At 39.1% G+C, this 16,014-nt stretch overlaps 1 protein-coding gene across 1 annotated transcript in view; it reads right to left on the reverse strand.

Annotated features, from left to right (window-relative positions):
- Window positions 1-16,014, reverse strand: part of CORIN (corin, serine peptidase) — a 154,602-nt gene that overhangs the window by 127,283 nt on the left and 11,305 nt on the right. Inside the window, exon 2 of the mRNA XM_086611848.1 lies at window positions 8,575-8,719. Within this exon, the coding sequence (XP_086467974.1) occupies window positions 8,575-8,719 (145 nt within the window). The remainder of the gene's footprint in view (window positions 1-8,574; window positions 8,720-16,014) is intronic.

A 16,014-nucleotide genomic window follows, 5' to 3' on the forward strand; every position in this document is an offset into this window, starting at 1 on the left:
ACTACTGGGGAATTAATGGTTTATTTAAAGATCTGAAATGGACAGTTATGAGACCTAAGAAACAGTCACACTGTTCAGGCTATTAAATTGAGATTTTGGCAGTGTATACTGTGGGTGATTTCTAGCAGTTCACAGCAGGCAATCTCAAAAAGACCAAATTTGTTCAAAAAGCTAATGAAACAGAGCAAAACAGGCTACCGGAGTATGTATAATGGATGAGACAGTTACAAAAGGAATAAAACACTGGTTCACTACCATGACTAGCCAGCTGAGATTTCTTCTGCAGGGTCTGTCCCTATGACTCTGCACTTTGAAGAAACAGGCACATCACTGACAATATGGAGGTCCCAAGTATACCAAACCATTGAATATTACTTAGAGCTGCAGTAATGGACTTTATCCTGCTCCTCCTGTCAAGACATTACCTTAAACTGCTTACCAGATGCCCAAGGGGACAAAAAAGAGGTCAGCTGCAATTACTTTTTTTTTTTTTTTGTGCAACTTCACATGTGACTTATGCAAATAATGGATCAGTTCCCAGATAAAACGGAACTCAAAGTAGGCTTTGTGGAAGGCAAGTTTTAAAGAAGCTGCAGAACAAAGCTGGGCTCCTAAGGTCTTGTGCAGAAAGGAGAGATCTTGTCTTTCATCAACTTCTGGCTTTCAGACAACGAAGTCTCAGCAAACGTATCAGGATCATACTAAAGGGCTAGAGGGGAAGACAGCAGCTACTTTTCATATTAACAGCTGTTGTTGCCTGAAAGTTCCCAGATGCAGTCATAACACTGTGGTCTAATAAAAAATCTTATCTCGTTTCTTTCTTTTTTCCTATCTCTTGAGCACGATGTGTCATATAACTAGAAATTTTTATTTATAAAGCTTTTCTTAACCTAAGAAATTAAAGGTAACATACACATAATGGCTCTATTGCAATTCAGAAACCAATCCTGAATCTGTGCCTGTGTTAAACACTCACTTTGAACTGGCTAATGAATAAAGTTCCATGGGCTCCTTGGGAATCAGTTACGCCACACCAGAATCCATGCTTCAGTCACTGTGACCTTTTGTCCATCTGTGCTGGGTGGAATGCCAGACTTTCATTACTATTCTCTAGAGATCACAAGAACAATTCCTCACTGACCTCAGTGGTGTCTCACAGCACACATTCCAACCTGGATCTGTATTCACAGCATCTTTTTTCAACATTCCAGGTGTATCAGTAAAGAAGGCTTGCTAGACTAAATTACTTCTTACAGATGGGTGAAATACAGGCTGCTCTGGGATACACTCCTTTGGACATTTCCCATAATATAGATGCGGTGGCAAGATCAAATTAAAGAATCAGCAGATCATTTAGCTGATGATTACCATCTTCCATCAGAAAAACTCCCAGGATCAAATAGTTTATTTATATGTTAGTGTTAAACTCCTAAATTTAGACACTTGTCTTACAGTAAATATTGCCAATGACAGACAATGGAATTGTTTCTATTTCATGTTGCTTTCACAATTACAACTTTTGCATCTCCATGGTGCTAGTCACTTTATATTTTGAGGACATGTCATATGCCTCAAGGCTAAACATCACTTGAAGAACTACTAGCATCTCCAAATGATTCAGGGATCAAGATCCTTTTACTCTAGAGTATAACTCCCTGCAACTTTAACTTCCTCGGTGTGGCAGTATGGGCCAGTACAGTTGGGTTCCCAAATTGACACAGGGGTCTTGACACATACATGTTACCTTACGAATGCAGAAGATCCAACAGCCACAAAACTAAGACCAGCAGTTTTACTATAATGTACTTTTCCTGATGTTAATTCAGTGAAGGAGACACAGCTCCTTCTGTGTTCTCAGGAGGGGAACGGAAAGGAGATTACAGGTCTCACAGATTCTAAAATAGTAATGATCATTGTTCGACCAGTCACATGCAAGAACATTGACAGCATCTCTCAGGTGAACAGTCTTGCTACAGATTTCCCAAACAGAATGATCTGAGCCATTAGAGTGAGCTTTGATTTTGAGAAGAGTAAGCTGAAAATGCTAAATACAATGCATCACACATAACACTTGTAATAATTCTCACTGAGAACCAAAATTAATCTCAAAATACAAGTCAGAGCCAAAATATAAACACGGCACAATGATAATTTATGGACAGTGAAAGAACAAAAACCTCAATTGGCGCTGTTCAGTCTGGAGAAGAGAAGGCTCCAGGGTGATCTTACAGCAATCTTCCAGTACCTGAAGGGGGCCTACAAGAAAGCTGGAGAGGGACTTTTTGCAACAGTATATAGTCACAAGACAAGGGGCAATGGCTTTAAACTAGAAGAGGACAGATTTCGATTACATCTAAGGAAGAAATTTTTGACTTTGGGGGTGGTGAGGCAGTGAAACAGGTTGCCCAGAGAAGTTGTAGATGCCCTATCCCTGGAAGTGTTCAAGGCCAGGTTGGATGAGGCTTTGGGCAACCTGGTGTAGTAGAGGGTTTCCCTGCCCATGGCAGGGGGTTGGAATTAGATGATCTTTGAGGTCCCTTCCAACCCTAACCATTCTATGATTCTATGATTCTATGATTATTTGCATATCCATAGTCAACAGTGCATCTTAGAGACTTTAATTGTAATCCTAATTCTACCAGTGTTGACAAACTAACAAATTTTTGAAGTATCATTTTGCAAAATGCATGAATGCCTAACATTGTGCATAGATAAGAGGCTATACTGCCTGCTAAAAGGTATGCTCACTTGATGTGGTCCTGCAGTGTGATCATATGCCTAAAAATTACATCTGGACTGTAGAAGTCTGACATACATAGATTCATAGATTCATAGATTTCTAGGTTGGAAAAGACCTTAGAGATCATCGAGTCCAACCATCCCTAATCCCCATTAAACCATATCCTCAAGTAGCTCATCCACCCTATTCTTAAACACATCCAGGGATGGGGACTCAACCACTTCCCTGGGCAGCTTATTCCAGTGGCTGACAACCCTTTCAGAGAAGAAATACTTCCTAACATCCAACCTGAATCTCCCCTGACTAAGCTTATGCCCATTTCCTCTTGTTCTATCTCCCATCACTAATGTAAAGAGCCCTTCCCCTACCTCTCCACCATCTTTTCTCAAGTATTTATAGGCCGTAATCAGGTCTCCCCTCAGCCTCCTCTTCTCCAGGCTAAACAGCCCCAACTCCCTCAGCCGCTCCTCATAAGTTTTATTTTCCAGCCCCTTGACCAGTTTAGTTGCCCTTCTTTGGACTCGCTCCAGGAGCTCAATATCTCTCTTAAAGCGAGGGGCCCAAAACTGGACACAATATTCCAGGTGCGGCCTCACCAGTGCCGAGTACAGGGGCAGGATCACTTCCCTGCTCCTGCTGGTCACACTATTCTTGATACATGCCAGTATCCCATTGGCCTTTTTGGCCACCTGGGCACACTGCTGGCTCATATCAAGCCGGTAGTCAACCAACACCCCCAGGTCCTTTTCCGCCAGGCAGCTCTCCAGCCACTCCTCCCCGAGCCTATAGCAATGCTTGGGGTTTTTATACCCCAAGTGAAGGACTCTGCACTTGGCCTTATTAAAGCTCATGCCATTGGCCTCAGCCCAACGATCCAGTCTGTTCAAATCCCTCTGAAGGGCCTCCCTACCCTCGAGCAGATCGACACAGCCTCCCAGCTTGGTGTCGTCCGCAAATTTACTGAGGGTACATTCAATCCCCTCATCCAGGTCATTGATAAAGACATTCTTTACGTGTGTCACAAGACTTGTTCTGAATTCTACAGAAAACAACAGACAAAACCTTAGTTGTGGATGACTGTAAACAGGAGGTGGTAGAAGACCACGTTAGTATGAGTTGAGGACACAGATGGGAAGGAATGGGAGGAATGGGACATCTACCATGGAATGCATTTATCACTATAAAATAAATATAATTGATTTTCCTTTATGGAACTGTAAGTATAAAGCATTTTGTTTTCCCAGATAAATAACTGCAATGGTAAGCAATTACAGTGCAATAAAAAAAAAAAATAATTTGGTATAATGCTCACCAGTTGTGAAGGACTTTTTAAAAGCAATGTTTCAAGTGGTTTAGAACACTTCCTCTCTGCAAAGAAAAGAATGAAAATGCCAGAGGTTTTTCATTCTTACAAACATGCTAATTTTCACCTTTGTAACATTTACATACTATTAATTACTTAACGAATTTTTTTCAGTTTAAGAAAAACAGGACATAGACTACAGATTCCAACACAAGCTGAAGGTGATCTTAAATCTCTCCATTTTAAAGATTTAGCTATTCAAACCATGGATTCAGTTATTGTTTGGTTTTTTTTTGAAAAGTAACAAAATTTACTATACTATACTAACTATAATCCCCAGAGAAAAAACAAATGGACCAACCTTATTAGAAGGCTCTTGATCTCTATAGGGCTCAGATGAAATTGTAAGATATCAATAATCTTAGTCATGTATAATCTAGCCTTTTCTCTCCCTTTCAAATTTTTATTGGGGGTGGGGGTTCTGGTGGCAGGAGAGGGGCTTTGCTCCCTGTGACCTCTCTGGTTTTGGAACCGGGTTAGACCTGGTTCTGGCCACCAGATCGGACTGCCATCCCCCTGGGGGTTGAGCCAATTGGCGCCTCTGCAAATTGCCCTATTTAAGTTGGGACAAAGGAACCGGAAAAGGTGCTTTGCCCAGGAGCAAGGAGAGAAGGGAGGAGGGCACTGCCCCCGCTCCCTGGCTCCTGGCCGGGCGGCTGCCTGCGTTGGGCTGGTGCCACCCACTGAGGATGGTGGCGGCGGCGGAGCCAGCTGGGGAACTCGGGGAGCGCCCCACTCCCGGGGTGCCCACTGGGCTGAGTTCATCTGGAGAGGACTGAGATCTGAGAGAAACGGCCGCACTGACACCAGGTCAGTGAGGATGGAGCAGGAGGAGGTGTGCCGGAGCTGAGCTTCCCCTGCAGCTGGTGGCAAGACAGCAGGCGGCCCCCTGCAGCCAGGAAAGACTCGATGGAGTAGAGACCCACTCACAGCCCGTGGAAAGGAGATGCCTGAGCCTGAGGACAGTCGTGTTGGGATGCACGACAAGGTAGAGAGGCATCTGGAGTCTGCGTGACGACCCACGCCAGAGTGAGTGGCAACAACTCCCTAAGAATCCGAGACTGTGGTAAAGCCCGCACTGGAGCAATCTGTGGGGAAGGATTGCATCCTGCGGGTAGGACTCACGCTGGAGAAGTTTGTGGATTTTTCCTCGTGAGTAGGGGATCCACTGGAGCAAGGGAAAATGGTGTAAGGACTCCTTCTCCTTTAAGAGAGAAGCAGCAGTAACAGCATGGGATGAACTGACCTGCACTCCCCCAGTCCCTGCCCCCTGCGCCACTGCGGGGAGGAGGTACAGCCGGGAGGAAAAGGAAAGTAGTGGGGGGGAAGGAAGGTGTCGGTTTTAAGATCTGGCTTTGTTTCTTTTTACCCTCTCAAGTAACCGGTTTTGTTTCCCTTTGTCCTTTTAAGTAACCGTTAATAAATTGTTTTGCTTTGAGAAAGCCGAGTCTGTTTTGCCCGGGACCGTGGTTGGTGGGTGCTCCCTCTGTTCTTGTCTCGACCCTCAGTCCCTTTATTACATTCTTCTCCTCTCCACTTTACTGGAGAAGAAGTGAGAGAGTGGCTGTGTGGAGTTTAGTTGCCGGATCGGCCTAACCCACGACACTGAGTTAGGTATTCATGGTCAAGGTCTTGCATGTTAGTTCTTGCAACAGTCCAAAGCAAGCACCATTCCTAAGCTCTCCTGTCCTCTGATGTAACACAGGCAATCAACAAATTACTATAGTCACGGTCTTCCTTCCTTCACAGCAACTGGTACTGCCTCTGCTTCAGTGAGTGAAACAACATTCACTCTTTATACAAAGTTTTCCTCTACAACTTGACAAGCATGCTATACTCCTGGTGAGAGACAGAAGAGTATGCAGAGCCAGAGTGTAAGTACTTAAGAGAAATCAAAGCTAAACAACTCAGCTGGGTATTTTCTTCTATGGATCATAAAAGTCTGTTGTATCTTTACATAAAATAATGTGCATCTCTCCTCATAATTTGCTTTGTCCTTTCTTTGTACACAGTTCTAACAAAATAACGTTATCTAGGGCTTTGCATCTTGAACACTTTGATGCTAAATATCATTTGAAAGGTTGATTAATGACATATTCTGAAAACAGGCCCCCACGACATACCTCAAGTAGGATATGCTCTATTACTACAATATACCTGTACTGCTCTATCTCCTTCCACTCATACCAACTTTTCCATTTCTTCAACATCAGAGCATGCAATGATATGCAGGCAGCAAAACAGATGTAAGGAAAGCAAATAGGAAAGTTTTAAGGTTCATGCACACTTTTTCATGTGTATATGTCCCATTTAATTAAAAAATATTACAGAAAGAAAATAATAACTACTTACAAATATACCACAGGAAACAAAATACTTTCTTGCAGAATATAAAAGGCCTAATTTTCTGATGAGTTCATTACCAAAGTCAAATCAAAAAAGTTCATAAGCTTGTAAACAATATACTGGAGCTCTCTATGTTTTAAACACCAGGGAAAGAGAATGACAACCACTGAATTTAACTCCACCATTTCATGAAAAAGTAAGAATAGAATAGAATTTCCTATTTATCAAAAAATTTGTGTTAGTCAGTCAGGTCTGTCGACTCATTTCTTACATTGTAAGTCATCATACCAATATTAGATTGTAACAGAATTCAGCTATTATTGATCTGAAATTAATATGAACTACTAGTCTGAATATAGTGTATTCTCAATAAATACAACAGATTATGTTATATTACACACCCTTTAAAGATGCCCACTGAATTTCTTCATATAATTCAAGTCATCAGATACATTTGTTTCTAGGCTATCAATACACCTAAAAGGAAAGCTACTAACTGAAACAGAAGAATACTAAATTATAATCACGCTAATTCAAAAGATGTTGAAGGGAGCTTTGCCAGTTTTAGACTTGGGTAATAACACCAAGCCTTATTCTTCACCCTACACTAATCGCACTGACTTAAGAGGAGATAGTCCTGATTTTTGCTACATAAGTCAGATGATTGAAACACGCCCCATTTCCCCACAGGATTTCATACATTTTAATGAGTGTTATGTCGATACATGCCTCAGAGGAGGAGACTGAGTAGAGCTGACGTAAATACACCTGCTTTTTTATCTGCTTTCTCTCCAAAGAATGAAAATCTAAGGCAGAGGATATGAAGGATACAAATGGAATGCTAAACATAAGGAAAATAAATTGAATGGCATCATATTTCCTAATTGCCAGACTTACTGGATCCTAATCCACTTCAGACTGTTCTTAGTTTAAAGATACATCCCAAGACTTACTTGTCAATCATAGCATTCACTCGCTTTGGTTTTTTTTTTACTTCCCTAACTTAAGCTAAATTAAAAGAACAGGTCTACAACTTCGTGTTGCAAATTCTTTACAGACTGAATTGAGAAAACAGATTTGTCTGATTTTGACAGTGCCAAAGGTGCAATTGAGACGTGTTTAGTTTCTTCCTGTGCTTGCTAACTGTTTGATTGTATGATGTGTTTAGAAGTTGGGGTTTAAAACAGGAAAACAGACTTATCTCTATATACCTCATGTATTACTCTATTTGTTACAGATGTGCTTCTGAAGTACTTAAGGAAGCTCAACTAGAAAATATTCTCATTAACAAAAAAAAGAAGAAAAAATCTCAGAAACTCTCAGCATTGAAAGCAGAACGGATGATTATTTTACTTTTTTTTTCCCTGAAAAAGTAATGCTTTAATCTAGCATTACTGTCTTTCTCATGTTGTAGTTGAAGCAATTTAATGATATGTCAGCTTCTCTAAAGGTAACAAAGGGAAGGCTTTTTAAAAATTTTTCATAACAAATCACTACGTTTTAATTCTGTAACATACACAGAGTAAGTTAACAGACTAAGCCATTATGACGTCTAATATAACTGGAACACGTTTCCACAAAACATACTTGGTGTTCTGCATTGATATATATTTCATATTTAGAAGAAATGAACATGTTTTTCCTTAGTTAAACAGTAATACTTTGTAGGCTATTCAGAAAGATTTGTGGCTATTTATAAATTAACTTGCACCCAAAAATAAAAATCAGATTTGCACATCAATGTGTGACATAAGGTATAAATATTCCATTCCACTGACAGTGATCTAAAGTTCTAACATAAATATCTTTTTGTACCTGTAAAATGACTGCTGAAAACCATCTACGTAATACATGATCAAGGTAGCGTGCTCCTCAATAATCTACTTTGAGAAATTCAGAAAAGGTTTCCTCTTCAGTACCTTAAATACATTTTAAATATATAAATCTAAAGAGTGTATTTATTTCTCTGCAACAAATATAATTTAGTCACTAGGTAGATTAGTTTGTTAGGTAGATATGCTAAGATTTATCTTTAAAGTCCACAATTACATTAACACTTGAGAATGCAGTCTCAGTTTTAGTCTCTTGAATTAGAAATGTCTCAATTTACTCCATTAGCACTCACCTACAAAGGTAAGCAGGATCACCAACAAAAGGATAAGGGCACAGATGCACGGAATCAGTATTAGGAGCAAAAGTCGAAGGAATTTGGCAGAAGCCAGTTTCTGAGAGCAACCATCCCCCATATTATCCTCATCTGTTCCTAAGACCTGAAAAGCAAAAGAGCACAATTTTATCATTCTGGTGTCAATTAGTAACTCCTATGTTTTCAATAGCAGTCCTCCCCATTACACAGAACATCTAAATGATTTAAACATATGCTATAAACAGCTTTTAGATTCTTAATGAAAAGTTGTATGTAAACTTTCTTTTTGGTGGACAGCCTGGTGTAATTCATACAATTTAGTTTAGTCCACCCGATATCCACAGACTTACAGCTTCACTGAAATTTCTAGACATTTCTGATGAACTAGAAGTTGGACAGGCATTTCATTTGAAAAAAATGTAAAATACGTAATAAATTTTAAAAATAAGGCTGAATACAGCTTATTTTATAATTAAAAATAATAAATTACTAATTATTCAAAAGCTCCATGTTCTTAAGTTTCTTTTCTTATGTAATCAACCAACCATTACAATCTTTGTTTTAAGTGACACTAGAAGTTATAAGGACTGTTCTACTTACTATACACAACAATGCTGTGTCATTTTTTAAGTATTTTACAAAATTACAACTTATCAAAGTATTCTGTGGAGTTCACAACTAATATTTTCTATACTATAAATAGAACACAGAGGAACTAAGGAAAATTATTTTCTGAATTCAATTGAGCTGCACAAAGTACAAATATTCAAACCTTTGCAAAAGCCCAAACATATATTTAATACATATGTTTTTAAACATAATTCCATTAAGATTATGATCGCATACTGGAAAAAAGTCTTACTTTTTAAACAGAAGCAAAAACAGAATTCCAAATGAATATTTAATTGCACGATTGAAACGGTTCTTATGAAGTTAATACATCTTTATTCAAAATTGATGAAAAATAATTACAATTTTCCCTATGATAAGGTGAAATTGGATGATAGGATTATTAATTCCAGACAATGTCTTCCCAAAGGATGAGCAACAGTTTATCCTCTTTGTCAGGAAGATCAATCACATCGATGTTGGTTGTGATAGGACACAAGAGTGTAAATGCATCCATTACTGTGACAGCCTCTCCCCAAAGAACCTCAAGAGACTGAGGTCTACAAGATATAAGTTACTGGTCTTGTAAATGCCAATCTCTGTGGATTACCTCTTTGGCAGGCTCTGCTGTAAGTGCTTTTCTGTGAAGAACAGGTTACCAGACTGACTGGCACAAATGGCAATGGAACTATTCCTTAAGGAATTGCTGCACAGAGGCTAGATTTGTACCCTTCCAAACTCACTGTCTGTTTTACTGCCTTGACTGAGAAGACTGTAGGCATAAGTGGGATTTACAGCATAATTTTCCATCATTCTGCAATGTCTCTTGTTCCAGCATGGCACAAAGACTATTTGTAAGGAAACTTTCCTTGCTGATAATAATAATCAGATAATAATCATCTATTTCTGATATGCCTGGTTACTAGACACTGCAGACACTGTACAGACAGCAGAAATTACGAAAACGTCATTTGTGTAGTTGTATGTACCTTTTCTGGTACTGCTAAGCACCACACGTTATCTATCTGACCTCCTTGAGACACATCCAGTGCAGTGTGCCGTATGACTTTTTTGCTACTTCCACTGTTCAAAGACCAGGTAACACTGAACAGGCTCATAGTACCAGTGTGGTGTGAGGTGCTAGCAGTATCTCACTTGGTAACTTTCTTCCTGTTCCAGTGATTCAATCTCAACACCATCCTACTACTGGGCTTATCTAGCAAGCAGGATGAAAGCTGATGGTCCACTTAAAGTCGGTAGAGTTATCCAAACATCTGAAACAGTCAGCTCGGGGTACAAGTGGTAGCTCTGTCTATTGAAAAGGTACAGCCTGGATAAATCGACAAGGTCTATAATCTGATCATCACTATTTCCCACAACAAGAGAAATATAAGGAATGCTGGAGAGAGTTATTTGGTTGTCAGAATTGTTTTTCTTAATTAACGGCTTATTCAGAAGTTGCAAATGCTGCAATCCAAGATTTCAGGATATCTCAGATAAATTACTGCCCTTACCCACAAGTAACACCTCAAATATCCAGGCGCAAAGATAAGCACCGTGGTGACTTTTAGGAACCTAAATCCAAGCGACAGTTAGACAACGCCTGCTTAACTATGTAACCTCCTGCAGTCCACACTTGCCTACATTTTCATATTAAAGTCTTCAAAGTCTGCCTGAAGTTTTGCTTCCAGTCATGCTGGAATATAGCATCTTAGCAGCTACTCATGGCAGGCTTCCCTGAATTTCATAACCTTGGTTCTCACAGCCTGTATTAGGCCCCCTGGGAGGTCTGAGCACAAGTAACAGAGGAATAACACAGCACTGTTATGAATATAGATATCCCAAAACTACTTTTGAAAGCACAGGAAAGAAAAAAGAGAAAAATGGCATAAAATCGCCCTTTCTAACAGTGCAGCGGTTACAGTGCTTCTGCAGGAAATGGGGCTGTTGCGTTCAATTCCCTTTTCAGCCCAAAGCAGTTAAAAATTAGAGCTACAACTCAGTAGAGTATCACAACCACCTGAACATAGACTCCTCCTGAATCAGAGCACGCTATCGCTTGAAGTCATGATATTCTGTAAAAAAGAACACAGTTCGGCTGGGCCAGATAATAGGGAGCAGGACCATCACTACGCAGCCCAATGATCAGGGCACTCAGGAGCTGACTCTTGGTTTCTTCAAGATAAACAAACATAAGATCCAGCTCGTTTTCCTAAAGCAATGACTCCCAATCAAGATGCACTTGCAAATCTGAGGCAAAAGCACCCAACTCTACCCGGTGTAATAAAAGATAAATGCTGACCCATGACTCCACAAAGAGTTTGTCTTAGGAGTAAAAGACTTCTGTTATCAAACAAAAAAATTGTATTCTCAAATAGTTGAAAAGAACACACAGAAATAGTATTCATCACCAGTTTTGTTGACTCTTCTTGTGAGGAGGAGGTGATATTGAATATTTTGGAGGTACAGGAGATCATCCCAAGCACAAGTGTATAACTGAGAGCAGAGTTACCATCACTGTTGTACAGATGCCTCAGAGCTAACCTAGGAGAAACATTAAATGTGTGCCAATGAAAACAGTGAGCTTCTTATGTTCCTCTGTTTCTGTGAGAAATTTTTTCCAAAGTCTATTGGCATTGTGGGAACTAGCTAGCTACTTTAGGCAAATATTCATACTAAACGAGAACCTCAAACATTTTCTTTCTTGTCAACTCCTGAAAGCAACAATAAACCTCAATCTGTGCATTGACAACTTACTGCCATAGATTTTAAAATGGACTGTTGTTATCTCAAATTTGCTTTTAGTGACTGCTCAAGAAAAGAATGCTGAATTGTGAAAGACATGCTTGTCTAAATACCGCAAATAGCTAGGTTTGTATAACAGCAAAGTAAATATTTATAGGCAACTAAACAGCACGTTGTATTTTTCCCTTCTACAGGAAAAGACCTCATGAAAAACACTAAACCTATTTAAAATCATCATTGGTGACTCAGCAAGCATAAATTTAATTTTTGCAGTTTTCCAATTTTACCAGTTTTCCATCACTTGAACATCTACATGAGTTTTTTCCATCGATTTCTGTGGCTAATATGAGATAAAACTAGACATAGTGCTAACAGTTCCTACATCATCAATGAGAATTTAATAAAGTGTCCTATAGATAAACATAAATGCACTATACCTACTCTTTCTATATTCCCTGATACTGTTTCTTCTCCTCTTGCCACCAAATATTGCAATACACAAAGAATACATGCGCCAGTTTTAAGTGCTCTAGTATGCCAACGCTATCTGTGTAAACTTCAGACACGCTCTGTCTTCTCAATTCTAATAAATACTGGAACAGAGCCATAAATAATGGACTAAAGGCATAAATAATGGAATCTTCAGAGAAAAATGGGCCTGTAAAAGGAAGCAGGGGTGGTACATGCTTATTCACTTGGCTTACTTCAAGCTTGCAGGTTAGTGGCCAAGATCAGAAACCAGTCTCCCTCAACTCTCTGTAGTCAATAGTTTCTCTGAATTGTTCTCTAAGTCTGTAGGACTGAAGTACCTTGTAGATATACGTTTATTTCCCTTTCCAAGGGAAATGCAAGAAGACTTAGAAGCAGAATCTTTGAGGGCAGACCAAAAGAAACCAATCCTAAATGCTGGAGATTTGGCATAAAATAGATTTAGCACAGCATTGAACCAAAACATATTCTCAATACTTGAAGAATACTTGTGCAAGTTCCCTTCCTACCACCATTGTTAGAAAACTCGATCCAAGACTGACTTTTTTGAATTAAATACTGTGTGCATCGTAGTTAGGAAATGTCAGTGTTTGTTTTTTAAGGCAACAAGTAATTTGTTTTTAATACAATCAGGTTTTGTATTAAACAAGAATATAGTCAGAATACAGGATGCATAGAAGACATCAGATAATTTCTTTTGAGAGCTAAAAAATTCTGTCCCTCAGGTAAGCAGTGGTTAATGGCATTTCATTAGAAATTAATGCATGTAAACAGTTTAATATTTTACTGAAAGAGGTTTGTCTCCTAAATTAGGTATGAATAATACATTTTTAATTACTACTCGTGTCTTTAAACACTTGTGTCTTAATTGGCTTCTGTTTTTTTTTTTAATGTATTTGCATTTTGTCAGGGAAGTTAATTTTAACTTGCGGAGATGGAAGGCGAGTTGCGTGGCCTGGGGACGGCTTCGTCCCGCATCCCTTTAGCACCTGGGCTTGTGTTGGGGCTTCTGTATGAGTTCAAGTGGGGATTGTTTCATCCCCACCTCGGATGGCTGCTGTAGACTGTTTTATGTGCCTCTCACAGCCTTCCAGAATCAAATTGACCTACTTGTTGATGACTGCAACCTGCAGATTTTTGGGACATCCTGTATTATTTTTATTGGCCATGAAATTCCATTTCTAATGAAATTTCTAATTCCATTAGAAAATTCCATTTCTAATGAAATTTCTAATTTCATTAGAAATGCCATTAACCACTGCTTACCTGAGTGCCATTCTTTCAGTAATGACTGCAATAAAGGAAATACCATGAAGTAACTCTGAGCTGATTTCAGTGCAGATTTTTAAAAAATCCTAGGCTTATCTAGGACTTCTGCATCAGACTGCTCATAGTTGATTTTTTCAAGTCACAGAGGCAGAAAAAAGTAAGATGGAAAAAAAAAAATATTCCCATCGGACTACAGAAAGACTAATAAATTCATTGAACAAAAATTCACGGCTTATCTTCTGCAAGACGTAAGGAGAATTCAATCTCATGGATGTCATTTCAACGACATGCCTGTCATATTAAAGCACAGAAATGACAGATTACATTAAGATTTATGGGTGAAAAGCCTACAGTAGCATCCAATTTTCCTTTCAGACACAAAAAGTATCTAAGATACTAGACTATAAAACAGCCTGAATCATGGTATAAGCACTTAACGAAAATATATCCTGCTGTTGTCACCACAAACCTAACAGATGTTCCCCCAGTAAAGACATACCATTAGGGCTAACAGCCTACTGTCAGTATCCTCTACGCATGATGGGTCTCTAAGAAGAAATGTAGAATCCAACAGTTGGATCAGAAGCATCAAAATATCTTGAGCAAGCCATACACCAAAGTTCTATGTAGTGTTTAAGCTGGAAAGAAGTGGAAAGAAAACAAGTACTAACATGAAATGCAGAAAGAATTTCATGGAGGGGCAGTAAACAGGTGGCCTTGTAGAAGTCCTCATAATGCCACTGAGGAATCTGCTACCCAGCCAAGCAATAGTTCATGTATGGAAAATATGTTAGATTACGAAAACTACCAGCAACTCTTTCCATACTCTTGATATTGTTCCTTTTCTAATGTTGAAGCAGTGCTCTGTTGTCAGCTCCTGCAATTTTATCGACTCTTATGATGCTGGTCTTAAAGGTCTAGATACTGGATTCACATGACCATACTAGCCATTACAGCTTTCCTTTCTCTACAAGGGAAGATGGCTCCCAGTTCTCATGGCTACAGAGCAAAAACCAAACATGTGAAGTGTCAATGTTTAAACACACAACAGCATATATAAAAAAATTTAAACATATTCTTCCAGCCTCTTTTGACCGACTCAGAATATTCAAATGCCTGGGAACAAGTAACAGAAGCTGCAAATGTTCTACATCTTTTATCAGTTCTGTCCTGATCACATGAGAGTTTGGGAGTCGGCAATGCACTTCTATTAGACTACTTAATCATCCAAAAAATGTAACGCCATGCTTTAATAGTCACCATAACAAGCAGAAAGTTTAAGATAAATCGTCCAAAGGTACAGGCAAAATCACACGCTAAAAACAGGAACGGGCAAAAAGTCACTGGAAACTAGGTTTTCCATAATCTTTCATTTTCAGTGTTACAGGAATCAGAGAGCCAAACTGAAATGGACCAACCAAAGAATCAATGTTAAGGCAGCATAAGAAACTGGATACTAAGCAGCTTTTGTCTGCAAATGCAAGCAATACTCAAATTCCTGTGCACACGAATTTAAGAACAAAAGTGCCACAGTTATTCTGAGAGGAAATGGTGAAATTTAGGGGAAAAAAAACTTTTCATACAGCAAGGCAGAACCAAAAAAAGACCCTTTTTATAATACAACTCTTTTCATACAGCAAGGCAGCAAACATGAGAAGCGTATTATTATCACATGAATTGTTATTTGCACAATTGAAATGCACAAGTTTTCCTGATAGTTCAAGTTCACTGTAATCCTGTAACTTCTCCCAGGAAATTTCATATCCTCAGACAAATTACGAATCTCTGACAGAATTCATTCAAGGTTCATTTTGATGACCAGATCTCCTCTCCCATCCCTGAAATAAAATACTCTGATTTACCTTTATTTTAACCACTAAAATATAAACATATTGAGACATCATACCAATCTGAAATACACAGTATCCCAGTAAGGGAGATGTCACATAAAGCTGGGCACATCTTTCCAAAATAAATATTTGGTTGGTGCTAGAGGCCATGTCCAGCCAGATTCTTGCAGCTGAAGCAGAAACCTGAAACATCTTTACCCTTCCTGACTTAAATTTTCACTTAAAGTAAGTAGAGTGGAACTGTGTCAGCGATGTTTCTTCTGTGTACAGGAGACACAACGCGTAAAGTAAGGTGATTTTTTTGCCTTTCAGACTACCACAGAGACCCATTGGCCACTTCTGTTCAGGCAACCTTTCAAGATGCTATTAATCCAGCATGAGACACAGTGTAGTAAAAATCCAAACTGGACATCACCAGAAGTCACCACTTCAGACTAATGAATATCGATGTGGTATT

This window comes from Tauraco erythrolophus, chromosome 5 (assembly GCF_009769465.1).
Source record: "Tauraco erythrolophus isolate bTauEry1 chromosome 5, bTauEry1.pri, whole genome shotgun sequence".
NCBI classification, from domain to species: Eukaryota; Metazoa; Chordata; class Aves; order Musophagiformes; family Musophagidae; genus Tauraco; species Tauraco erythrolophus.